The following is a 27318-nucleotide window of genomic DNA, read 5'->3' on the forward strand; positions in this document are numbered from 1 at the left end:
AAAAGAATGCGATGTCTGTTTTATAAATCACTGCTGCCATCTGCCCCCCAAACGCGGAGCATGGAAACGGTCTCGTGTTAAACTGGCGTGGGAAAAAGCTTGGATGTGAATTAAACCAACTTACTTTTTTTTTTTTTTTTTTTTTTTTTTTAAGTACAGGCTTAAGCCTAAAGCGGCACCAGACACCGGCCCTTCCTACTTGGCGATAAGTAGAGAAACCCTCGTTAAGGTCACACAAAGGCAGGCGGGCAGAGCTCCCACGGGTGCCGCCAGCTCCGGGCAGCGCTGGCAGCTCCAGGGGCCGCAGCCTCCCGGTCCGGGCAGGGGCTGGGTGCGGGTGTCACGGCCGGTGTGTGAGTGGGACCCTCGGCGCGTCCCCCCAGCTCCGCCCGCGGGGCTGCCCCGGGGTGACCCGCGGGCAGCCGGCATGGGGACGATGTACGGGATCCACACCGGTGCGCCCGCAGCCGGGGGCTTGGGAAGCGCCGTGCGGTCCCTCCGCCGGCCCGACCGGAGCCTGGTGGTGCCTGTGGATGACGCGGATCCCCCCGCTCCTGCCCCAGCCCGGCGGTGGCGGGACGCGCGTGGGTGTCCGGGGACGCGCGGGCGATGCGAGTCCGCGTGCCCGCGCGCGGCCACGTGCTCCCGCCACCTCCCGTCACCTGCCGTGGGCACGCGGCCTCGCGTCTCCCCCGCGCGCGCACGTGCGCGGCCCACCGCCGGACTCTGCGCGCGCCGCGTCCACGCGACACCGCGCGGTGCCGCCCGGCCGCGCGAGCCGGGTGGAAAGCGGGGGAAGCGCGCGCTTTCCACGCGGCGGCGGGGAGCGCGCCCCGTCCCTGCCGGACCCCGCGTCCGGTCCCGGTTCCGTCACGCGGGGCCGTGTCTCCGATCGGGTGGCGGCCCCACGTGCGGGCGAGGGGGCGCGGGAAGGGCGTGTCGCGGAGCGGCCGCGCGGCCCCCCCCCCCCCAGCGGCGGGGGCTCTGCCTGCGCGGCGCCGAGTGGGCGGTGGGGCGCGCGCGGCGCGGGGGCGGGGGCGCGCGAGGACTCCAGTGGGAACCGCGCGCGTTCCCAGTGGCAGCGCCGGGGAGGGCGGGGGGTGGGGAGCAAGGGGAGGGGGGAGGAGCGGGCCGCTCTCCCCCCTCCCTCCCCTCCCACCCCTGCCCCTGCCCCGGGGCGGCGGGTGGCGCTGGCCGCGGCGGGTCGGGGCTCGGTGTCCTTGTGCGGAAATGACACACGGTCCCGTCACGTCACGCGAGAGCGCAGCGCGCGGACCCTCGCACACAAAGAGCGGGGGGGAAGCGCGGGCACCAGCGGCGGCCGCTCCAGCCGCCCCCGCCGCCCCGGGGCTCCCGTGGCCCCGCGCAGAGCCAAGGTAGGTCCCGCTGCCGCTGCTGGCTGGGACGGGCGCCGCTCCACGCACCCCACGGCGAGCGAGGAGCGCCGCCCCGGCGGGTGGGGGAGGACCGGGGAGAGGGGGGCCGAGCGGGGGGGGCGCGGGAGGCGCGGGGCCGGCCCCTCCCCCGGCCGCCCGCGGGCCGGGGCCGCGCTGCCGGGGCGGACGGGCGGGGGGCTCTTTGTTCGCAGCTGCGGTCGGCGGCGGCGGCGCGAGTCGCGCGCGCCCGGCCCGGGTGCCTCCATCTGCGGGGCTGGGGAGGGGGAGGACGGGGTGCGGGGAGCAGAGCGGAACGGTCACGGCGCCGTCACCTCCAGCCTCACCTTATCCCATTCCCCCCGCCCCCCCTCCGCTCGCCGGCCACATAGATCCGCCCGGGCAGGGTTCGGACCGGAAGCACCAACCGCCGCCGTCGCCGCCTCGGGCTCGTGGGTCTGACCGCGGAAGCGGCCGCGGCCGCGCCGCGTGCGGGGCGCGCGGGGCGTCCCCCGCCGCAGCGCCCGCCCCCGGGCGGGGCCTCGCGCCGCCACCGACGCCGCGCGCGCCGCTCCCACGTGGCGGCCGCTCCACTGCCCCTCGGCGCGCGAGGGGGGAGCCTCGGCCGCGCGGGCACCGCCGGGCACCGGCACCCGCTCCACGGACCCGGCACGGACCCGCCGGGCGCCGCGCGAGCGCTCCGCGGGAGCCGGGGCTGGCGTCACGGGCCCGCCGGTCGCGTGGCGTCCGGCGGGCGGTTCTGCTGGAGTTCGTGTAGGCTCTGGGTGGGTCACGCGCTGAGGGGGCCGGGGAAGGGCAATGCGGGGGAACTGCTGCCCCTGCCCCGAGCACCTCCCGCTGCCCATCTCCCGCTGCCCATCTCCCGCTGCCCCTGCTCAGGTCGCCCCTCGCTGCCTGCACCCAGATCACCTCCCGCTGCCCCTGCCCTCATCGTTGCCCACTAACCCCTGCCCACATCACCGCCCGCTGCCTGCACCCAGGTCATTGCCCGCTGTCCCATCCCAGATCACCCCCTGCCTCTACCCTACTTTTTCCCTGCGGTGTGTCCACACAACCTTTTGTAAATAGAAGGGAACAAACTCTGAACCAGCAGAATGCGAGCCGGCGGCAGGCCAGCAGCCATGTGACGGCTTCCACATAGCGTTGACGCAGTCCCAGAGCTTTTTGGATTGAAGTGCAAGTAGGGTTTGTCGCTGCCACCTATAAACGCAGTGTATGCCTGACCCTTGGGGCAGAGACATTTAAACAGGGAAAGAAAAACCTTTTCCCTGCTTCTGGCCAATACCTGGCAATCAGATAATGAATTTACTTGAATGATTACATCTAATAAAACAAATAATTAGCAGTGTATGTTAATACATTTTCATCTTCTCTTCTACTAAATCAAACTCAGCATTGGGCCAACTAAAATTTTTATCTTTGCTAAGTATTTTCATAGCTTAAGTAAGTCCAGAGGATAAAAAGAAAGTTGAATGCAGTTTGGAGGAAATTTTAAATTGTCTACACAGTATTTTAGAATAAAAGCAAAAGATGAAACAGGAGAGAGGAAAGTATTGAAGACAACAAAATCTAAAAGACCCAAATTAAGAGCATGCCCTCTAAGTCCTGTTGGCATAATGCCCTTGTTGCAGGCTGGCTTCCGTGGAGGCCTGAGGCTTCCTGTCCTATTCCCCAGGGCAGCAAAGGAGGTTTTCAAACTATGTAAAATATAGGGATTGTTATTGTCCATAAGAGTAGTGCTTCCAACAACATCTGCTGGTTCTTTAAAAATATTTTTCTTAGTTTTAGAACTTGTTATACATGCATTTGTAGTCAGAACATGTTTGTAATGTTGGAATGCTGTTTTCTAAGGTATTTAATATTTCAAGTGTCAGTATTAGATATCAAGAAAAAATTTTACTCAAAAACTGCACTCTTGGGTCACTCAGTAGCAGCACCCTACTACCTCAAAATGGATAGAACAGAAAGCATCTGCTTTTGGTGTTATTTATATTGTCTAGTTGCATTTTGCTCATTGTTCAGTTAACCAAGGCAACATGCATATTTCACAGTTTCTTTAAAATGCATAGTCAATTTGAAATCAGTTATCTGTTTTGTTGGGATTTTTTTTATAAAGGTGGTTTCAGGTGTCAGACTTCTTCAGTCTTCTGCCTCTTCAAAATTTGTTAGGCTTTGTCAAAATTGTGTAACATTTAAAGTCAAATCATTGGCCAGTATCTGAACAAAAGGCAAATATTGCCTCTAAAAAATACATTTTCTGGCTCAGCCTTGGAATGGTATTTATGTGTAATTCAGTTGAATTGGAGTTGCATTGTTTTTTACAAATTGGAGGAACCAAATGTACCCTGAGGATAATTGCAATATTGAAATTATTGAACCCAATGCTACAGCTAGGAAGTAAAAGATGTAGATTACTTGCCTCCCAAAGGAGAACCCAGAACTCATGGTTCTCTAGGTTTACTTCTCAGCTCAGCAGGAGAGCTTTCCAAGAGACAGCCTGGAAGGGAGCACGCACCCTGAACAGGAGGCAGCTCCTGGGCAGCCTGAGCAAAGGGCACGTACCTCCAGTCCTTTTTGCCTCTGGGACTGCAGGGCTGTGTGGTGAGAATGGTTGCTTCCTCTCATTATTTCAAACTGTTACGTAGGAATCGGTCTTCCAAAACATCACGAGGAACAGAATTTCACACTATTACCAGGAAGTTTGAGCAGCCCTTTGCTCACCTGCTGCGTGGAACAGGGCTACTTCCACCTACCACACCAGCTTTCAAGACTGCAGGCTTCCCTTGGGAAGCATTGGTTGCTTTGTGTGGTTTATCCAGTGAGTGTTTCTTATGAAATACAGGCAGAGACCCAGAGACAGGGAGCAGGACTTCAGGCATTTGACTGTCCACTGTGTGTCTAACTGCTAGATCATTTTCATTTGCAGAGAATGAATATGTGTACAATACTTTTGATTGGCTCTGGGTAAACCAGACTCTAATTACGTAGTGTAATACCATTGCAATTTTGTGATAAACTCCTGTTACAGGATGGCTTGTGTAAGAGAGATGCTACTTTTGGCTGTTCAACAGCAGTTCAATGTACACATCTTGTAAAATTTAGCCAGTGTTATCTCCTTGAAAGATCAGCTTTCTTTGGTGTTTCTGTCATTTATTTATTTCATAAGTTACCTGTGCTTTAAGGAATGTATCTTGTATCTTTTACTGCATGCTGGAAACAAGGAAATTGAGCAGTTTATTCCACATATGCTGTTAAACACATATTTGATGTTATTAACAAACGTGTAGGTGTTAACATTTGTCTGAAATGTAAAGAACTTGCTCTTCAGAAGCAAGTAACACTCAAGTAGAATACTTTTCATTGAAGCCTCTGAGTTTTATATATGAAACAATGTACCACTGTGATGCTTTACAAAGAATAAACATAATAGACAATGTCTAAACCCCTGCATTTTTAATAACATTCTTACAGTCAATAGTGTAGAATTAGGGACATTCCTTCCAACTTACATGCAGATCCTAAAATATTTAGTGGGATGGTGTGCATCCAAGAAGCAACATCTACCCATTTACCATGTATTAGTGAACTGAACAGTGCAATGTTATGCAAGTATTTAATTTACAAATAGCAAGCTTCTATAAAACTGATAGCAAGCATTATTGTTATTATAGTATAGTATATTAGTTAAGGTAATGATTAATTTGCATTTGTGATTATTAACAAGTGTTATGAAATTGGAATTGCTTTTCACATACAGCAGGTGTACATTTTTATACTTTTCTTCATGGCTTTCACGCTGTTTTTTTCAGTTGTCAGAACTTAGTACATTAGATACAGGAGCTCAAAGTTACTTCTGTAGTTACAAAGAGCAGAGCAGCAGTATTATTTTCTGGTGGAATTTTTTTGTTTTTTAAGTCAGGACTTGAAAGTGATCAGTCAGACTTTCTTTAAAAATGATTGCAGAGGCGGAGAACTGCCTTCATCTTATATTATCAGCAAGATCTTTTCTCTTTGCATTGTGCTTTTACAATGGTCATAATCATAAGACAGGTTGGGAAGGCATTTTCCAAGGCCAACACATTGGTAATTGTTAGGTGGTAAACAGGAGGAGGAGAACGCACATTATGGGATGGTTTAACTTAGGCTTGTGATTCAGTTTTGGTTTATGGATGAAGAACTAAGTACACTTCTGTGCTATATTTAAGTACCAATATGCATTATACTAAATTATATGAGACTGAAATACAGTTACAGTATGAGTTGGAGTTTGGTCCCTTATCATAAAGTCTTTTGTACCCAAGTGCTCTAAATCCTTAAGGCTTCAATGCGTATTTCAGGTAGGCACATTTTTGATAGATGGATCGCATTTTTACTCTACTTGCAAAAGCAGCATCAGGATGGTAGTTACCAGTAAATGCACAAACATTCCAAAATCTCATTTTTAATGTGTTCTTCCATGCTTTGGAACTTGCAGCATTGCACTATGCTTTGAGCTTCTCTGTTAACCATGGTAATGATAATGGTAATACCATTCATTGTTGAATGTTGTTAACCAAAATGATACAACGATGCAGTTAAGTGTCAAAACCTGGTAAGTTTTTTGCCTAGAGGCATGTATCTGAGCAAGAGTAATGGAAGTAGAGAGTGTTAAGTCCCTTCACTGAGCTATCTTGTTCATTGTCTAATCTGATGAGAAGGGGGAGCAGGATCTGTGGAGAGCAGGATTTTTGGGAAGGGAGTTTGGTGAATAGTGACAGCCAAGCTGTGCTGGGACTCTACTTTCTTTCCCTTACCTCCTTGGATCTGGCTGTTGATATAGTTGCTGTTGTAGGTGTTTGGTGTGTTTTGGAATACTCCTTCTAGAGAATTCACCAGAAAATAGGACGTACTGCAGCAGCTGTCCATATCATAGGAAGAAAAAGCTGCCAAGGCTAGTTGCTCTGGCAGTCACAGTTGCAGGCCTGGGCTCCCAACTTCAGCACAGAGTATTCACTCTTTCCTAGAACTAGCTAACTGCTGTCCTCTAGATAGCGTTGAGTCATTATTAGTCTGAGGGTGATAAGTATGTTTATCTTCTGTTTTGAAAAAAGATTGAAATATGTTTTGTATACTTAACATGACAAGGAACAACTGCCAGGTGTTTGCTTTACTGTATGGATTTCTTACTCAATTGTTTTTTGCAGTACTTTGTCCCAAGATCTTTTAGGTCTTTTTTTACTCCAGCTTTGCTTATTCTGGGCCACAGTGCTACCTCAAAACAGGTTTTACACTGCTACCTCTTTTAAAGAGACAATAATTATTATTCATAAGTACTGATGCATAGCAGAAAGTATTTTAAAGAATCTGCAATGTTTTATCTTTAGTGAACTTTAAACAATCAACAAAATTATTGTTAACCTTACACAGACAGGCATACATGCATGGACATGCTCAGGCACAGACTAAGACTTTCCCTCTTCTCATAAACCCTAATTTCCTATGGAAGCAATTGCTCTGTTGATATCTCTGTGTCCCTTCACTACTCACTGGTGACCCAAATTTGAAGCAAGATGGTGGTGTGATAAGTAAGGTTTCGTTGGCTGTGAGATTGGTTCAGTTGGTTAGTGCCTGGTGCTAATAACACCAAGGTTGTGGATTCAATCCCTATATGGGCCATCACTTGAGAGTTGGACTCAATGATCCTTGTGGGGCCCTTCCAACTCAGAATATGCTGTTATTCTGTGATTAAATGGTTGAGTCAAGCCAGTGGCTTGCTGGTATATGGAGAGATTTTAATTCTTCCTTTCCATCCCAAACCTTGTGCATACTCCTGAGTTGGACCTGATTGCCTTACCCTGTGCCTCTCTGAATTACAAGGAAAGTAACTCAAAAAAAAAAGTGAGGGGTTTGTTTTTTTTTTTCAGTTTGTCAAGAAGGTTAAGGTTAAGGTGGGCACCCATGGTTGATTGAGGGAGCAGGTGGGGCTGTGAGGTAGGAGATCAAAGAGGCATTTGAATCCTGTCTCTTGACAGAGGCTGTTATATGTGCTTTATTTTCTCATAATACCTGAGTTCTTACGAATCTCACAAAGAAGACAGGAAACTAGATAAGGAGACAGGTATTATTAGGGCTCCTAAAAGGGAAAAAGTTGGAGCTTGTGCTTTTTTTGGCACCAAAGAGTTCAGGTATGAAACCCCATCTTTCTAGGCCTCATTGGTTCTGATACTGATTTTGACTGTTTGTTTTAATTGTATTCTGGCAGTTTTCAAATTAAAAAAAAAAGTAATAACACTGTGTTTCACATTTGTGAAACAGTGTTTTGACTTAATGTTATTTGACCTGAGTTCAGGATAGCTTCGATCTTCCTGATGTTGCCTCCTTCAGAAAGTTAACTGTTAACCAGGGTATATGCTTTAGTTTTAACTTTTTTCCAATTCTATAGAGTAGCTTTTCAGATCTTCATTTCTCTTCTTCCAGTTTGATTGTATTCTCTGAGAGGAATTCTCCTTAAGCATTCTTCCTATTTTATGTTATTCTACCCACTGCCACCTTTGTAGCCCTTCTTGCTCTGTGTTTAACATTTTTTAGTGTTTTGCTCTGACACATCAGCCTAGGATTATCTGGAAAACCATTTAGATTTCCATTATAGAATATTCTTTAGTGGTATCAGCAGATTTGGTTACTGTCACCTCAGGCCCTCACCAAAAGACTATGTGTCACACTCCTTGAGTACTGGCACATGTTGGTCTTGTACCACAGCCCTCAGAGCTAAGCCTAGTGCAGGATGAAAAAGTGCAAGAAAGGTCTAGATGCTGAATATCAATGTGTCTAGGATATCAGGGCAAAATATGAGCAGTTAGTACTTTGTGCTTTTCTTAAGGTCCAGCATAGCTTTCTTATGATGCTGTACAAAGTACACTGTTGTAGGATTTTTCATAAAGAGCTGTAGTGGCTGTGTTTAAATTCATAAATATTGTTCAGTTAGTAAGACTTGGTATTAACCCATACCAGTGCTTATCAGGTGGTTTAGAAGTTGGTGTGGGCCACTTAAGTTTCATGCTGTTATGTCTCTACAGGGTTTGCAAAAGTTTAAGTGATGTGATTGTTGTGCTGTTAAGCTGGCATAATTTGTATACAGATCAATTAATAAATGCAAATTGTGAAATAGGGAATTATGGTGGTAAAAGGAATAGGTGTCTGAGGGGTTTGTAGTAGCTCTGTGTCCAACTGAGACTTATTTTTATACATGATGATGAAGACAATTACTTGTTATCCCCTCGAGGATGCCCTTTACAAGGCTGTATATAGGGGCCCTGTGGAAGATCAGCACATCAAAGAGTATTTTGGCTTCTAGGGTGGCCCACTATGAGCTAATTTTGTAACTCTATACATCTTTTGTGTGGGTGCTACCCATTGTAGTGCAATCGTACAAAACCTAATCCAAAATGGGACCTCATACTTGCCATTACAGCCATCAATTGCTGACAAATTAAAATTCATATCTACACAGCATTCAAGTGTTTATGGAGGTTTCTAACAGTATCTTGAGATTTTAAAAAAAAATTGTTATTTAACATTATTCAGGAGAGCATACAGACTTTTCTTCCTTCCATGACAGATTCTCTTTTTCTCCCCATCTCTCTTTTAAATTTCATTATAATTCCCAGTCCTGGGCTGTATGTACACTCTTGATTGACTGGTTTTATTCACTTGCACTTGTAAAGTAATAATATTGTGGGGCCAAGTAAACATAACACTCTGTGTAGATGAACATGAGCGGAGCGTGACCGTTCACCAGTCACCAGTTTACCAGTCGAGAGTGTCAGTTTGCATCTGCATGCCCTGTAAGGGTCAGTGAGATCTGATTAAGTTGTTTGCGTTGTAGATCTCTAGAGATTTAGAATATCTTTCAGGAACGTGTTCAGAGATTGATGTGTGTAGCTGAGTAACTTGCAAAATTAGTTTTCAAGTAAACAGAAATACAGCTGTTTACTGTTTTTCAGAAATACAGGTGTTTACAACAGAGGTGTAAATACAGAGTTTTTCACATGAGAAGTAACGCTAAAATCATGCTAGCATAGTACGTATTGTTTTTCCTCACAAGAAATATTTATAATTTTTAGAGGCTGATAGGAAAAAAGGACTCACTGTAGATTCATCTGCATTATTCTGCTTGAATTGATGCAATCCATATCAAAAGATCAAAGATTTTTAAATGAAAAGTTACTCCAGTATCTATATTACAGTTTATGATGAGTTCTCTTTTTATGATGACTTTGTGTCTCCCACAATGACAATATGAAAACATTTGACTGTAATAAGTAGTGACTTTTACAGGGTGGAGAGTTTAATACAGTTAACTTCCATTTATATACTGCCAAGATACTTTATAGAGAAGGTTAGAATGATTTACACTTTTCTCCGTAGCAGAAAAATAAACAGAGTTTTAAATATTTTCCTAACTGCTGTCTGTTGTCTGCAATGTAGTTTGCATGTTGACAGGTCCGTCGATGGCCATGAAATTTACTGAAAATAGCTCGTTGTTACAAAGATACAGATTGGAAAGACTGGAAATTATCTGTGGGCTGTTAATGCCCAATGCCTCTAGATGAAAAGTAATTATAAGAACAGAGGTAGGTATTTTCTAATCCCAGAAGATGCCGATATTTATTTTCATACTTTTGTTTTGTTTTTTAGTGAGATAGAAGATGAATTCAGCTGAAATCGCTGATGATGATGAAGGTAAGATATTACACTTGGTGTCATTTTTGATCAGGCAAAAACTCTTGTTGAATTAAAGCCTTTATCATCTGATAAAGAATGAATTTGGATCAAGACAAATTACATTAATGGTTCTTAAAAAGCTATCTAAAATGCACCATTATCTTTGTTACTCATTATATTTTCTACTCTACATCCTTTATGCGTTAGATTCTTCTTTAGGGAAGAAACTGTCATTTACTGGAAAACTCAATGATTTGACTTTGGGGTGATCTCGACATACACTTATCATAGAAGTCATAAAAAATGATGATGCTCTTCAAAACACATTTTCATAAGAAGAAACAAACCCCAAAAGATTGCATTAAGGATGTCATGGTTTTCTGGAGAGGGTGCTTTATCTTTCTAAACCTTCTCTTTTTCCAGTAAAAATTCCTAAAAAAAATGTGAAAGTAGAAAAAGAAAACGAAGATGAAGCTCTAGACTGCTCAGTAGCATCCAGATCTGCTGAGAAACACTCACTGGATGGCGCAGTTACTTGCCTGCAGGATTCCAACAAACGGAAACAGACCTCAGTTGGTTGTGATGGTTCAGGAGGCCAACCAGATGCCTTACCCAGTGTGAAGAAAAGACGCTTTACGCAAGAGGTGACTTCTCTATACATCACTGTGACTTTTCGGTTCATATTTCTTAGGCTAAATTCATTGCTGCTATAAGTACAGTGCAAGTCTTTTAACTAGATTTGCATTGATAATGAATTTGATGCAAATGTGGCTAATCTTAAGTCAGTTTGTACACGTCTGGTGCAAACTGGCTTAAGATAACATGGGAGCAATCATATTTGTGAAATACAGTTACAGGGTAATTCATTCATGTGAAGTATGTTTTTGTTGTTTGTCAGAGAACGTAGGAGCAGGCAGTGATTCGGAGTAACTGGGCATGACTCTGATTACAGTCCTTCTCATGTCACACAGACCTTCAGCTGGATCCTCAGTGATAGAATCAGGGCTGTAATTCTTCCTTCTGTGACACGAATTTAATGTCAGTGAGACAAGTATAAATTTGCGTATTATTTGAAAGGTAAAAATGCAGGGATGCAGAAGACCAGCATATCAAGAGTGGAATGTATTACAACTTCTAGTGCAGCATCCCACTTGTGGTAATCCAAATGTTTTTCTAGCTGTGAAGGAGATGCCCAATCTCTTCTGTTATCCTGATCTAGTGTTTCACCCCTTTAGCAATGGGAGATTTTAATTAATCTTTGCCGAAACTGAGCAAGTTTCTTTTTGTCCTTGTTCTTTTTAGCAGAGGGAGCAGTGATCATCTGTTCCCAGAAGAGTCAGCCCTTTCTTCCCAAGACTAAAATTCTCTTTTTTCAGCTCTTCTTCAGGAGTCACTTTATATTTTTGTTGCTTCTTTTGAGAGTCCTGAAAGAGTAGTGTCCAGTGTTAGATAGTCATATCTCTCCTGACACCCTCTAGAGCAGTATAATGACCTCCTGTTTTTCACACTCAGCACTTTATTAAAATAACCTAGATTCAAATTCATCCTCTTTTGAATAACTTCAGGCCCTGGGTTATATTTAGTTTGTGACCTACTCTAACGCACATATCCTTTTCTGCTGTTCTGCTACCTAGCCAGTTGTATTTGCGCATTTCATGTCTCCTTTCTAGCCATAGCTCTCTGTATTTCTTTTTCTTGACTGTCATCTCTCTGACTTCTCAGGGCTGTTTTTTCCCTGAATGCCTGTGGTAGGTAGATTTTAATCTTATTACACGGTTTCTTTCTTTTCCTTTCTCTTTTTCTTTTTACAATTGTTTCCTTACATTCAAATTCTTAAAAGAGCTTTATAATGGTCTCTGAACTGTGCTTGCTTTGTATTTTACTGTTTCCTCTTTGCCATTAATAAATTTTTAAATTTAATTTTAAATGAATTATAACTTTGGACTTATAATATCAGCAATTGACCCAGCAATAACGATGAAAATTCATTCTTGGCTGACCCCAGTGAATCAGCATGTTTAGTTAAATAACCAACCAGAAATAGTCCTGAATCTTAACAGCATTTTTTAAGTTAATTGCTTTTTTAGTACCAATATTTCATTTTAATTGATGACTTCATTAACTATTTCTATTTAAACAGCGGACAAAATCTTAATTATTTTCAAGAATGTTCTGCTCGTAGTATATTTTTTCCACACATTGCATAGGCATCTATGTATAATATAAACAGAGCTGAACTTTTTATTGGGCTGCTGATCATATTACTGAATTACTTTCTATCTGAAGACATTTCATTTTTTTTTAAATTCTGAATGCCACTGTATAACCAGAAGTTAATTTCCCTTGATTTTTCTTTAAAAAAAAAAAGTTGGAAGATTGTAGGTTTAAAAAATTTATGGGCAAGACTTTTTGAAGTTCTCATGTGTTTGATAAAATTTTTCTGTTTCTTGCTCATATATTTTTTATTCTTTACTTATATGCTAGAATATTATGTGCTGTATTCTTACAGATATTTGGACTTGGTTTATTAGGCATATTAAAGGTCATAAATTAGCTGGACTTGAGCACTGAACAGAACAATAACTAAGCAACTTTTAAAACTTGGATTAGGACTCTGAGAAAGAGTGCAAGAGACTATTTCACAATTTCTTGTATTGGTTGATGTTTTCCAAAATACTGCATTTTGCAAATGTTCAAAGAATATTTAGAACATAAAAACTTACTGTGTAATTTTAGTATAAAAAGCAGCACTATCTTGTGTACATTGAGTCTCATAGAGCAATATCTTTGCTTCTTTTTTGATGGTACATGAGAGCTGATCATCTTAAATGGGAGTAGTATTATCTGAAACACAGGGATGTTTACAGATCAGTGTTACAAAAAACTAATTAAAAATATTAAATACTAGTTTAATTGGAGAATTTACAAACAGCTATGTATTTATGGTGTGGATAGTGCTGTTCCCAGATGGAAACTATAGACAAGATAATTAAAAGCAAAAGGAAGGAAAATAAGAATGCATCTGAAGTAAACAATCCTAAATACAGGCCCAAATGTTTTGTTATCTGTTAGCCGAACACTGACTATGTGTTTCTGAAATGTAGATAACCAAATCTGTCCCAGAACTCGATCCAAGCACTGTGAGCTGCATCAGTGAAAGGGCAGAAGTTCTGCTGCCATTGCAGCAGAGATCTGCTGTAGTTCTTTGCATGAGCTCCAGAGCATCATGTCCAAAACTGAGAATGCAAACTTTCACAGTCTCACTGTCAAAGCGCAGTAAGATACTTCAGATAATAAACTTGTGTTTTTTAATACACATTCTAATATTGCTTTGCCCCGACGTTGCATGTGAGGTGTGCATTAATAGAAGTTACCCTCACAATGCCAAGTTTTATTATATAATTAATTAGAGAAAATAAACAGCAGGAGGTTAGATGAGAACTGACAGACACCTGATGGCCCATGGCAAGCTGTTTATTAGAAAAGGAATTGAATGAGTCATACACTGTATGTGAAGGAATATTTGGGAAATTCTCTGTTAACAGGAGTGTTAGTGGAAGAAGTAGCTACTTAGGTAGCAGGTCTCATTGTTTGTGTAAGAAATATTTTGGTTTGTACTTTTGATCTAAAACAGTAAAATAATTTGTAATTCAGTTTGGGTGTCTGACTGGGAAGCAGTACTGTGTTTATTGTCAGTGGACATTATCGTGGCCTGTTCTCAGGTGATGTCTATATGATGGAGCTCTGTTACCATCCAGAAATACCACTGTTTTTCCGCTGACAAGTATAGGTGGTGTGTGATAACTTCAGTCCCAGCATAGGAGCCTTCAGTTAGGTGGGAGCAATGTGGATCTCAGTTTGCTCACAATTTCGTCTGTGTTATGGTATTTTACAAGTCACAAAGAGCTGATTTAATTAGGGTGTATCATACCACTCTGGAGTAAAAGCCACGCTTTAACAATTGGTGGTGTTACAGGCCTCTGGTTCCTCACTGTCCTCATAGCAAATGTCCTTTACTACAAGTGGGACAGTCTTCTAAATGTTTCACCTTTGCATTATGCTTTCATTTGATCATCTCTTCATCCACACAGCTTTGGATGTGAAAATACAAGGTTTCATATGTAGGGTTGTATGATGTGAGTGAGAGCAGAACTTGGAAACATAGCTTCAATTTAACTGAGTGCTGGTTTCTAAACTTGGAGTAGAAACCAGCTTGTTCTTTCTGAGCCTCTTTTAACTATACATTGCATTAGAAATTAAAAAGTAATTAGATTCAATTTATCACTGCAGTAAGTAGATGCCAAGTGGGAGTACACATAGAGACCATGTTGATTTCATGAGTTACAGTCTGTTTTTTTCAGAAAGAAACCTTAATTCAAGTTCCTCACTGTAGGACATAGTGGGGTCTTCACTAGAATTTCAAATTTCTTGTGGCTCAGCTCAGACCTCAAGTCTGTGTTTCATCTGTTTTAATACTTGAATGCAAATTCTGTAGTTTTTTAGCTAATTAATCGTAGAACAAGCCAAGAAAAATGTTTCAGTACAGTTCTCTAAAATATGGGAGTGTTTTCTCATGTTTGAATTATGTATGTTGGATTTTGATTCTGTTGTATCTGCTTAACTTCCTAAGAATTATTTGCAATATCTATATGTTTGGAAAAAAACCCCCAAAACCAGACACCCAAGCCCTGTGTATTTGCTGTGAGATGATGAAAATGTTTGGCATTTCAAGCAATGAGGAAGAATTACAAATTATTGAGAACATTAATTCTTTAAGAGCTCATTACTGTTTTTATGTAAATAATTTAGAACATTATAAACCCATAAGTCTAAAATTCCCTGCATGTCAGAAATAAGGAAATATTAGGCTTCCGTTTTAAAAAGATAATACCAAGGTACTTTTCACTGTAAGTTTTTTATTATTTAAATAGAATACCTTTCAAAAATTGTCATTTTTAGAATTTGTTTAGGAATTGTGCGCCATCATAAAGATTTTTTAAAAAAGCTCTATATAAACCTTTCACATCAGAAAGAAGAGAATAAGCATCATTTTTGTGTTTTATAGCCTTTGTGACATTTTCAAAAGCTACCCTAAAGAGAGTGCTGGAACATTAAATGCAGTTGTTGGAGGCAGTGGCAAGGTCACAGGACTAGGAGTCAGAAAATCTAGATGCTATTCTTGGCTCTGTTGCTGACTTGTTGCCACCCAAATTCTCTACAGCCCAAGGTCCTCATATGCAAGGTGAAGCCTAATGATACGTAATTTGGGAGAGTATTTAGAGCTCTGTGGGTTGAGAGTACTAAGAATTATTATTGCATTTCTATTCCATGGAGAAAGCCATGAGCCAAAAAGAAAACCTAAGTAATACTTTACTGTATTTTTATTTTTCCTAGTGAAGTTACTAATTTTGATTATTTAACACAAGTCCCCTGGAGAACGTTTGACTTTGCATATTTGTGTAACAGTGCCTGCTTAAGGGGCACATATCTATAGCTAATATTTTTAAGGCAGTTTTATTAATACAGTGTTTATTCATTTGAAGGGCTCCCTTTCAAACATGAGGAACAGAGATACTGGCTCACCCACTCAGGTAAATGCAGAGCAGCCAAACAAGAACAAGAATTCTAATGTAACATGGCTCTCTGAAGAAGAATCTTTCAGTGACATAATCACTCCATCTTATAAAAAACCTCTCTATGGCATCTCACACAAAATCACAGAGAAGAAGAACCCACCAGGAACTGAGCAGTTTGCTTCTTATGAGTTGTTTGAAAAAATCAACCCCAGCAGTCCCTCACAAATTCGGACTTTGAACGACCAACGCAAAAGAGACTCGGCCACAGCCATTGCTGTAGCAGCAGCCGCAGCAGATTCAGACTCAAATATATATTCTTTGATACAGAAAATGTTTTACACACTTAACACCCTCAATACCAATATGACTCAACTTCACAGTAAAGTTGACCTGTTGTCTCTGGAGGTTAGCAGAATTAAAAAGCAAGTCAGTCCAGCAGAGTCCGTTGCAGACTTCAAGCCTCCCCCAGAGTACCAGCTGACTTCTACAGAACTCAAACAAATCATGGATCAAAGCACATCAGGCGGAGACCTGGCTTGCCGGTTGCTAGTGCAGCTCTTCCCAGAGCTCTTCAGTGACGATGAGTTCGGCAGGAGCTGCAGTGCATGTGGCTTTCTGAACAAAAGGAAACTTGAATCTCTTCATCTGCAGCTTATCCGTAACTATGTGGAAGTTTGTTATCCTTCTGTGAAGAATACAGCTGTGTGGCAGTTGGAGTGTTTGCCTCAAGTCAACGATTTTTTCAATAGATTTTGGGCTCAAAGGGAAATGGAAAACAGTCAGCAGAATGTGCAATCATCCAGTTTTTATGAGACTGAGCAGGTCGAATCCTCTCATTTTATGGAGGATAAAGAGCAAGAGGAAGCCTTATCCTTGGACAGGAGTAATGTAATTGCCTCAGATTACATGCTGGATGCTCAGGATCTCAATGAATTTTTAGATGAAGCTTCTTCACCAGGGGAATTTTCTGTTTTTTTGTTACACAGACTGTTTCCAGAACTCTTTGACCATAGAAAATTGGCTGAAAGGTACAGCTGCTTTGGAGACTCTGGAAAACAACTGCTGGATCCTCATCGGCTTCAAATAATCCGTAGGTACACTGAAATTTACTTTCCAGATGTGCAAGAAGAAGAAGCCTGGTTGCAGCAGTGTGTTCAGCGCATAAATGATGAGCTTGAAAGTACATATATGGATGGAAGTGAATGTGATCAGATGAGAGATGACTGTTACGATTCTTCTAGTTTACCAGATGATGTATCAATCATAAAAGTGGAAGACAGTTTTGAATATGAAAAACCTGGCAGGCGGTCAAAAAAAATTTGGCTTGTACCCATAGATTTTGACAAACTTGACTTTCCCCCTCCTGATTTTGATGTCCCTGTCCCAGATTACCTGTTGAATAAAGAACAGATTAAAAGCATATATGAAAGCAGTCTTTCCATAGGCAACTTTGCCTCTCGATTGCTTGTTCTCTTATTTCCTGAACTATTTACTCATGAAAACTTACGGAAGCAATACAACTGTAGTGGATCTTTAGGAAAGAAACAGCTCGATCCCACTAGAATTAAATTAATTCGGCATTATGTGCAGATACTGTACCCCAGAGCAAAGAATGACAGAGTGTGGACATTGGAGTTTGTTGGGAAGCTTGACGAGAGGTGTCGACGAAGAGACACAGAGCAAAGGCGCTCATACCAACAGCAACGGAAAATCCACGTGCCAGGGCCTGACAGAAGGGAATTTCTCACCTATGCAATAAACCCTGAGAGGTTTCGAGAAGAATTTGAAGGGCCGCCACTGCCACCGGAAAGAAGCAGCAAGGATTTTTGCAAGATACCACTTGATGAACTTGTTGTTCCTAATCCAGACTTCCCTGTGCCTTCTCTGTATTTACTGTCTGATAAGGAGGTAAGAGAGATAGTGCAGCAGAGCCTGTCGGTTGGCAACTTTGCTGCCAGGCTTCTCGTAAGGCTCTTTCCTGAACTCTTTACTCCAGAGAATCTGAGACTGCAATACAACCATTCAGGTGCTTGTAATAAAAAACAGCTTGATCCCATCAGACTGAGACTGATCCGTCATTATGTGGAGGCAGTTTATCCTGTGGAGAAAATGGAGGAAGTATGGCATTATGAATGTATACCGAGCATTGATGAAAGATGCCGGCGTCCTAACAGAAAAAAGTGTGATATACTGAAAAAAGCAAAGAAAGCAAAAAAAGTGACAGGCTCCTTAAATTGCTAAGACTTTGACCACTAAATTATTGTCAAGATTACACTTTGGTTTAGACTGAAGGTCCTGTCGGGAGCTGAGGGTGCTCAGGATCTGGGACACTCAGGCACTAAATTTGTTGCATTTCAGTGTGTGTGTTGCATCTCTGTTGGCACCGCAGCAGTGGGAAGTGGCTTACTACATGGGTAAAGACCATCAGTGACAGAGCTATCAATGACTCACTGAGAGCATGATTTTCACTGGTGCAATTACATGTATTGAAACTATTACTCCACTCCCCATTTCTGCATCTTCTTTTTCTATCACTTTCTAATAATAAAGAATTTTTTTTTAATGGTTGTGCTCTTCAAGGGCAGTTTTTCATTATACCTTATAAACAATATTGTTAATTTGGATTTTGAAATGTCGACTAAACAATTTAAATTTGAAAGTGCCGTGTTCATTGGAAATCATTGGAATATTAGACTTTTCTTCTACAGTAGCTGCAGCTTCACATTTGTTTTGTTCTTCATGATGTTGAGGTACTGTAATAATAATGTGTCAGAGAATGGGTCAGAATGGTGTCATTTGCATTTTTGACTGTTACCCAGGTTTTGTTTCTAAAATCAAGAATTAACTGTTGAAGAATTGAGATGTGAGCACAGACACCATGTGAATTTTTTTTTATATTGACACCACAAACTTGATCCTGCCCCTATGAGTTCTTTTACTGTTTTGTCTGGCATAACGCCTGGAGTGACTGAGGATTGCTCCTCTGAGTAAAGCCAGCAGAACAGACTCAAGTCTATATCCATGCAATGTCTTCCCATCACCTGTTTGTAAAATAGTAACAGCAACAACAAAAAGACCTGTAACAAGAACTTAGAAAAATTATAGACCTTACTTTCTATCAAAATCATGATTCCAAAGGTTTCCAGTGTGCTCGTATTGAATTGCATATATAGAAAGTAGGCACAAAGATTGGTTTTGTGATTAAATTCAGTGTTGCAGGGTCCCAACATGAGCTGTGGTAATGTAACTCCTTTGCGTGAATGCAGCAGTGTCTGGATATTTTGGGTGTAGGGATACTGAACTCCCTCACTTTGCCAAATTGTTTTAGTGTAATTAGTAGCTATTTGGATACATAACTGTGTATGTATAACTTAGGTTCGTATGGTCAAGTTTGCATCATTAATATGTTCAAGTGTAACAGAGACCACCCAGAACCCAATGTGAATTTGCTGTATGACTTGTCACTGGAGAATGCTGCTTTAAAACCAGCTTTCTCTTTCTTTCTTTTTCTTTTAATACTGATAGAAATGGTGAGAGAGAGTCAAACATGAATTTTTAAGACAGTAAAGACAGTGATTGCTTACAGACCATCACTGGAACACCTTGGAGTAATTATTGATGTTCTTTGTGGTCCTTTTCTGTTGTTTACTTAGATGGGTCATAGTAGCAAATTTTAAGTCAGTTCCAGTGTAATTTTCTATTTTAGCATTTTTAAGAAATTACAAAATATTTGATATTTTTACTTCAGATTTTTAGAATTTATTGTTCGTAGACTCATATTGATCCCTTTAAAAGGAAAACAAAATGTTTTTCCTGATGGCAAGAACTAGTAAAAGTATTATATTAAGCCAGGAGTAAATCATAGGTAGTAGCATTTGCTCGTTTTGCCCATATAGTAGTAACATTCTCAAAGAATGTATGAAGAAAGTCATGAATGTACTAAGTAACACACTGATACTGTTTATATCCATTTAAATGTTTCCTGTTGGTTTGAATAATAGCAGACCATGCTCAAAATGGATATCAGAGCAAATACGGCTATAATAAATCGAAACCATTTTACCAAAGATAAAGAACTGATACCACAATGTCTGCATCTGTTCATTTTAGTGCATAAATTTAGCAAATTGAATGTATCAGAAACCAAGACTTTCTCTTGTAATTGTATGCTACCTAGAACCTCTGTGAAATTTTTCTACATGCACTTTTATGGGAGATATAAAATAACAGAAGATATTAACAGCTGTTTAATTTGCGGTTGCAAATGGCTGGCCAAAAGGTAAGAAATGAAATTATATTTCCTTATCTTAATGTCATACATGTTCCACTACTTGGTGACGTCAAAGCTCCCAGAAGAATTCAATATATATTAAACTTTTTTACAAGTTATAGATGTTACTAGCTAGCATGCAAGTTTGAGACATACTGGCTTTTACTATAGATGTTGATATTAAGTCAAAAAATCAGTCCAGTCATATTATCTACAAAGTAGTGAAAAAACAATTTTCACTTCGTAAAATGACATTTTCGACAGTGAGTATAAAAATATTTTTGTTGCATTTTTCTCTTCTAATTGCTGTGTACATTCCTTTTGTCTCACTCTTCACAACCCTTTCATGATTCATTTGATTGTATATTTTATAACTGATACCAAGAAAATGCAGACATATAAATAGTGACATAGTTCACTAACAAAAGCTCTTGCAGTGCATCTGAAGTACAGGCACTTCATCCAGTTGGTCAGTCTTGTAAATAAATTAAAGGTATATTTTTTTCATACAAGGGGAATGTTGTCTGGTGATTGTTTGAGTATAAGCAGGATTTTTTTCCTGTAAAATCTGTTACTAAGATCTGAGATAACCTTAGTTGGTCAGACAGATATATAAATGAAAACATCCCAGTTTGCTGGAGCCATTTTAAAATATTTTTCTGTCTTTCAGATTTTTTCTGTTTAAAAGAATAAACCTTGAAAGTGAAGCTGTCATAGGGGGGTTGCTAGATATTGAAATGTTTGGCACATATGTAGCCATGGATGAGCATTACTTTCTACCTACCACATCAGTAAACTCTGTTAAGGTGAATATCAGCTTTCAGTAAGTATTGAGTATCCAATTTTTAAGCTTTCTAACATAAACAGTGTAGTGTATCATAATTATTTTTGCATCTTACGCATTTTCTACAACTTAAAAATTTCTGTATAAGCTCTGTAAAAAACTTAAAACAGCACATCAAAAGAGAGATGCAGTTTGCATCAGTTAACTCTGTTAACTCAGCCTGTTAACTCTGTTCGGCTGACAGAATCAACAACAAATATGTTAGCAAATGAGACAAATTTTTACTTGAAATCACTTTGCTATGCTGATGCAGTACAGCCAGTAGTGTTTCGTATTCTAAGAAATGTGACTTTTTTTTTGTATCTTCAAAATGCATATAATTTATTTCTAGGTTCATTTTTTTAAATCTATCATTTGTCTCTTCAGTTATTGTTCGATGTTCATGTTATAGCAGTGAGAAACAGAATTGTGTGCTCAATGCTCTACAAAGGCACACCAGGTCTAACTTCATGCTGGAAGGAGATAACATGAATTCTGCATCCCCAAGAAGCCCAGAAAATAATATGCAGGTTTTATTCATAATTTACTTTTATTCAGATTTTGTTTGTCTGATTAGATTAAAGGGATGTGAAACAGATGGAAAATTCAATGTCTTAAGCTTGCCTTGTGGACAGGGCATAAACTGACAAATGTTCTTACTTATCAGCCACATTTTAGTTGATTGCACTTAATATGGAAGAACAAGTGTAGCAGGTATAAGTCTACAATTTTTCTGAGTAAGTGAAACAAATTATCACCATCATTGCCAGCATTTCTGTACTGCCTTGGTTTGCCTTTCTGATTTTTTTCCATTATGACTGCAACTCTGCGCCAATGGAGTCACAGATTTTTCCTCAGGAACATTCTGAGAGCTGCTTTTTAAATGTGCTTAAGTGATAATGTGAATAGATAAAGTGATGGTTTAGTTTCCACTTTTAATTCTCTCTTGAAATTGACTTTGATACCAAAGGCAGAAAAAGTAAGAAATACACATTTGTTTGTCTTCATCCTTTCCTACCTACTTTTTTGTTCTAGTAAATGTTAAGATAGATAAATTTCTAGTGGTAACAGTGCTTTTGAAATCCTCATTTTGCTCCCTCCATTGTAAAATCATCCATCTAAATTTCTCACTGGTAGTGATAGTCTTAATTTCTTACAGAAGTGTCTCACAGAACACATAATACCCATCTTTGTCACAACTCACGTAAATCCTGCTCTGAGAGGTCATCTCTCCTGCAGCAGAGGGCTGGCTGAGTGAGCTGCCCTGGGTTGGCTGGAAGCAGATGACTCCTACAAAATCAAAACTCCATCACATTACCATTTTCCTTGTACCTCATCTGACTGGCAGGAGATTAGCCCTTGCACACATTGTATTTTTTTTATCCAACATAATCCTTTTCATTTTTGTAATTTTCTAGATGCTGTTTTTTCTAGCTAGTGGCCATAAAAGCCTGTGACATAAGCAGACCACTTGCTTACTCCATTTCCTGGTCTGTTCTGTCATGGAACTGCGGTCCCCACTGAACATTTTTCTTTGATTAACAATTCAGAAAAAAGAACTCCGCCCCCCATGGGAGGGGGAAATAATAGTAGAAAAGTAAAGCTGTTCTTTCCCCACTTCTTTCCTTCCTTCCCCTCGATCTCAAGACAAAAGTCAATAGAGCAAACCTGGTTTGTTTGTGTTTAACTGTTTTCCTTAAATTCTGTTTACAAATTAGGTGGAACTTCCCAGTCATAAAATGAGCAAAATCACCACATGCTCAATCACACTAAAATTGATGCTACTAGATAGAAACAAATTATTACTGAAGACTGGAGGAAGATCAGCTAATTAGTATCTACACACATACATCACACGCACAAATGTCAAGTAATCATTCCCAATTTCCTTCACAAATTTCATTATAGCAAAACAACTGTTTGTCATTGTTTCCAGAGGCATTTTGTAGTCTTTTGTGTTAGTGCTCACTTCTCTGGAAGGCGGAATATTCTTTTAATTGTTACGCTTTCAGGAATGTACCACTTTGGTTAGCTCCTAAGGTAGTGTGTTAGCAAGGTCTACAAATGCTTCCTGTGAAAAGAAAATCCTAAGGTACCTGTCAGTAGTAGGGACGAGTCACTTAATAAGATCACATCCTACATTTGAAATCTGACCCCTTGTATAAAACTTAGAGTTTGATATTATGTCATGTAATGTTATGCCTTGTTTCTCTTGCTCCCTATCTCTCCTTGTTCCAAGAATTAGAACAAAGCAGGGTCTCTCTCCTTGCTGTGCTTGTCTACCTGCAGAAGCACTGGAAACCAATGAATTTTAGCTTCAGTAGTACTCAGATTTGCATGGCTTACACATACAGCCCTTTTGCATTCCTTTCTCTGGCATGCCGTCATAGAGTGACCATCACAATTGGCCTGCACAGGCTGTTGGAACGCTGTAATTTGGTACGTGCTGAAGCAGACTGTCCTCTTCTGACATGGCATTACAGGAAAAAAACCATCACCAGGAAAAAAAAACAACACTAATACACAAAACGACAAAAAACCAAACCAAACAAACACCAAAAAAACCCTAACCAAACAAAAACCACAACACAACAAAACACACCAAAAAAACCCACCAGAAACACTTTGGTGCTTTTCTGTTCTATGAAAAAAAGAATTGTCTATTTGGGGTGGCCAGAGGGATAAGGGTTTATTTCCTCCTCTCTCTCTCTTCTGCCAGACCCAAGTCCAACTCCTGTGTGAGCAACACAGGCTGTCCCACATGCAGCAGATGCTGCAGGTGTGTAGCATTGCTCCTGCAGCAGGTGAGACACACAAAGCTGCCAGATAATGCTGCGTGCTGTGCCAGTGACAACGAGGTCCTGTACCCACAGTCTGATGGTGCCTGCCTCTTGTAGGACAAGGCACAGTCATCTGGATCAGGTCATCCCTCTGTGCAATGGCAGGCGAGCTGGCCATTCTGAGCTCCATGCCTGACAGCATGAGGTTGAATTTGTCTGTGGTTAATGTAGAGGTGGCTTGGACAGCACAGTCATCTGGGCAGCCTCCTGTGAACTTGCAGTCACTTCTCAAGCCATCCAAGTCTCCCTTTTTGGCCTCAGCAGTATCTCCAGGAAGAAGTTCTTTCATATAGTTCCTCCACCATGTAGACTAAGAATGAGAGATGCCTGTGTCTTGGAGCAGGAAATTCATTTCAGCAGTGACAGAAGGGCAGAAACAATGATCACTTATCAAATTCACTGTCCATAACCTGAACTCTGAGCAGGATGAAAAGCATTTGAGTGTCTCTCACTACACCATGCACAGTGGGACTAGAGATTTGGTAGTTGACCAGTAGCAGATTCTGTGCTTTGGAAAGATGGTTAAATTTTTTGTTTGATCACTTTTTACTATTTTGCCATATCATCTGACCAGACACTTGACAATGTTATTGATGGACTCCATAATGTTAAATTCATGGCTGATGAAAGGAAGATGCTCAGCTGACTCCCAGATGAGTTTATGTATGCTTTACATGCACAGTCTGTCTGAGCCCACCTTGTCTAAAAGTCACCTGAAGGTCTGGCAAAAACTCTGTTCCTACACCTCCCAGAATGCATGCTGCCCCTGCTTGCCTCTGCTCACTCAGTCAGTAACCAAGCCTTTCCTTTCTTTAACTCACACAATGTTTAAAGACTGCAGAAACAAGCACAACCTGCTTAGCAATGTCTGACCCCAATAAAAAGGTCTGATCAATAGGGAAACTTATCCAGGACAGATCCACGTAGCCAAGCGGAACAGCTACTTAGCTTCCTCCTGTCATAGTTTTCCTCTGAGATCACTCTGCCTCGTGACTGAAGATTTCTATTTTGAAGCACATGGGTACAGTTCCCTCTCCAACCATTTCAGCCTGAAACCACAGAGGGTTGTCTTACGTGTCACAAGACTTCTTAGGAAGTCTGCCTTTCTTTTCCTTTGCTCATATCACTAGTGGATCAACAGTTAAAACCTATAAACTCCTGTTTCTACCTTCCGCTGTCAGTGAAGACCTGGTTTGGGTGGCAGATAGAATCACAGAATGGTTTGTGCTGGAAGAGACCTTTAAAGATCATCTAGTTCCAACCCTTTCAACCCCCCTGCCACAGGCAGGGACACCTTCCACTAGACCAGGTTGCTCAAAGCCCCCTCCAACCAGGCCTTCAACACTTCCAGGCATGGGGCATCCACAATTTCTTTGGACATCCTGTTTCAGTGTCTCACTACCTTCATCATAAAAAAAAATAAATAAAAAAATTTCTAAATTTATCATCTTGCAGTTTAAAACCAGTGTCCCTTGTCCTGTCATTACAGGCTCTGATTAAAAGTCTCTGTCATCATTAGGAAAGGGCTAGGTCTTGATTGCTTGTGCTCTTATCTACTTTAGTTTCCAGTAGGCTTTCTCAAACACTAAAAATCTAAGGTTTTGGCCTAATATAGTATTCACATTCTGTTCAGCTCAAGAAATTACCCTGGTAAGTGCTCTTTCCTATGTTACTGGCTTTCAGGGATGCAGCTTTCCTGCCCATCTTGGATTCCAGGAAGGTGCTGACTATTTTTTGTTGTTGTTGTTGTTATTGTTTTTATCCTACACAGAACAGACCCTTTCAGAAAGTTAATTTCTTCACATCCATACCTTATCTATCCCCAAGCCCCAAAGCATTCCTGGTGTTCACAAGTGAGGTCCTCTTTTGGCCCTGTGCTCTCTGGTGTAAGTTACTACTGCTGGAGGTGACCAGCTGACAAGCATTTGACAGGTTGCTGACCCGCCACTGGAGCTCACTGACATATTACAACACACCTTTCTACTTGTTTTTCTCAACATCCCTGGAGATTATGGGAGGCACTTAGAATAGCAAGGGTAAGTGCAATTGGGGAACAGAGGATCCATCTCATTTATTTCCATAGCAGTACGTGCAAGCTCCAACAGAGTGGAGAGAGCAATGCCTACAATGGAAGTACAGCCTGCTGTCTTCCTCTGGGTGTTTGCTATGCTGAATCCCTTCACTTCTGCAAGGATCACCAAAATCCCCTAGAAAAGTTTTCCAGGATCATGTCCTCTCAAGAATCATTTTTTTAAACATCTACACAATCAGAAAAAAAACACCAAACCAAACCAAAACCCAAAACCAACCATATAAAATCACACAAAAAAACCCAAACCAAAACTGCACAGATTTTAGCTATGCCTGAAGAAAGCTAGAAATTATTTTAAATCCTACACTCAGCAGTCACCACTCCTGAGGCTACGGAGAGGTACAGCCTGCTTAAACACACCCATCGAGTAGCTGTTGGCATGAAAGAAAAAGTGTCTGGAGTATACTATACTCCTGCTGCCTATTCTGGGCTACCTTCTTCCCTCAGGGCAGACTGGATGAACAGTAGTTACCTGCTCCTACTGGCCAGCTTTCCTGCAGACACACACCTGCATGTGGCTGTCTAAACATATATAAACAGAATAAAAATTCTGTGTGCTTCACAGTTCATCCAGCAAGTTGCTTGTGTTAGAGGAAGCATATGTTTAACGTCACCAGTGCTAGTGGTTAGTCCTGAAGTGCCTGTGCTAACTGACAGTATTTTCCTGTAGTAATAGAAACATGAGCTTTTCATCCCAGTATGGTCTGACCTTCACTCTTTACACCACCTAAGATGCCACATGAAATTAATGTGACAGTCAGAAATTTCATCTTCCTCTGTGTGGTTACTTAAACAGTAAAAACCAGCAGTACTACACGCATCTCCTCACTGGTCTGTCTTCTCCGTGAGAGCAGAGTATCACTGCCATGGTTCACTCTTAACTTCCTGACACACCTGGTGAGAGACTAGCCTGGCTGAACAGAGAGCTTTGGCTGGAACTCAGGAAAAAAAGGAGAGCTTATGATCTTTGGAAGAAGAGAGAGGCAACTCAAGGACTACAAGGATGTTCTGAAGTTATGCAAGGAGAAAACTGGAAGAAACTAGAACTTAATCTGGCTACTATCATGAAAGACATTAAAAAATGTTCTATAAATACATAAGCAACAAAAGGTGGGCTAAGGAGAATCTACATCGTTTATTGGATGATGCGGAGGTAAGCATAGTGACAAAGAAGGCTGAAGTACTTAATGCTTTTTTTGCCTGAGTCTTTAATAGTAAGACCAATTGTTCTGCAGGTATCCAGTCCCCTAATCAGGACAACAGGCACAGGGAGCAGAATGAAGCCCTCATAATTCAAGGAGAAATGGTCAGTGACCTGCTACACCATTTAGACACACAAGTCAACGGTGCTGAGTGGAATCCACCCAAGCGTACTGAGAGAGCTCACGGAAGAGCTCACTGGGCCACTTTCAATCATTTACCAGCAGTCCTGGCTAACCAGAGGCATCCCAGATGACTGGAGGTCAGCCAACGTGACACCCATCTACAAGAAGGGTTGGAAGGAGGATCTGGGAAACTACAGAACTGTCAGTCTGACCTCAGTGCTGGGGAAGGTCATGGTGCAGATCATCTTGAATGCCATCATATGGCACGTGCAGGACAACCAGGGGATTGGGCCCA

General features: G+C 41.6%; 1 protein-coding gene across 4 annotated transcripts; it reads left to right on the plus strand.

Moving 5' to 3' along the window:
• The first annotated feature begins 1236 nt into the window (after positions 1-1236).
• BEND3 (BEN domain containing 3) lies at positions 1237-18236 on the plus strand. Of its 4 annotated transcripts, none has more exons than XM_064649835.1 (4): positions 1237-1376; positions 10071-10115; positions 10521-10741; positions 15641-18236. In XM_064649835.1, the coding sequence occupies exons 2-4, from the start codon at positions 10082-10084 to the stop codon at positions 17912-17914; spliced, it is 2529 nt and encodes an 842-aa protein (XP_064505905.1). In that variant the 5' UTR covers positions 1237-1376; positions 10071-10081; the 3' UTR covers positions 17915-18236. The 4 variants fall into 4 exon arrangements, with proteins under 4 accessions (XP_064505905.1, XP_064505907.1, XP_064505906.1 ...); XM_064649837.1 differs by lacking the exon at positions 1237-1376 and adding an exon at positions 2080-2158; XM_064649836.1 differs by lacking the exon at positions 1237-1376 and adding an exon at positions 2458-2574.
• The last annotated feature ends 9082 nt before the right edge of the window (positions 18237-27318 follow it).

Source organism: Pseudopipra pipra, chromosome 3, assembly GCF_036250125.1.
Source record: "Pseudopipra pipra isolate bDixPip1 chromosome 3, bDixPip1.hap1, whole genome shotgun sequence".
Taxonomy (NCBI): Eukaryota; Metazoa; Chordata; class Aves; order Passeriformes; family Pipridae; genus Pseudopipra; species Pseudopipra pipra.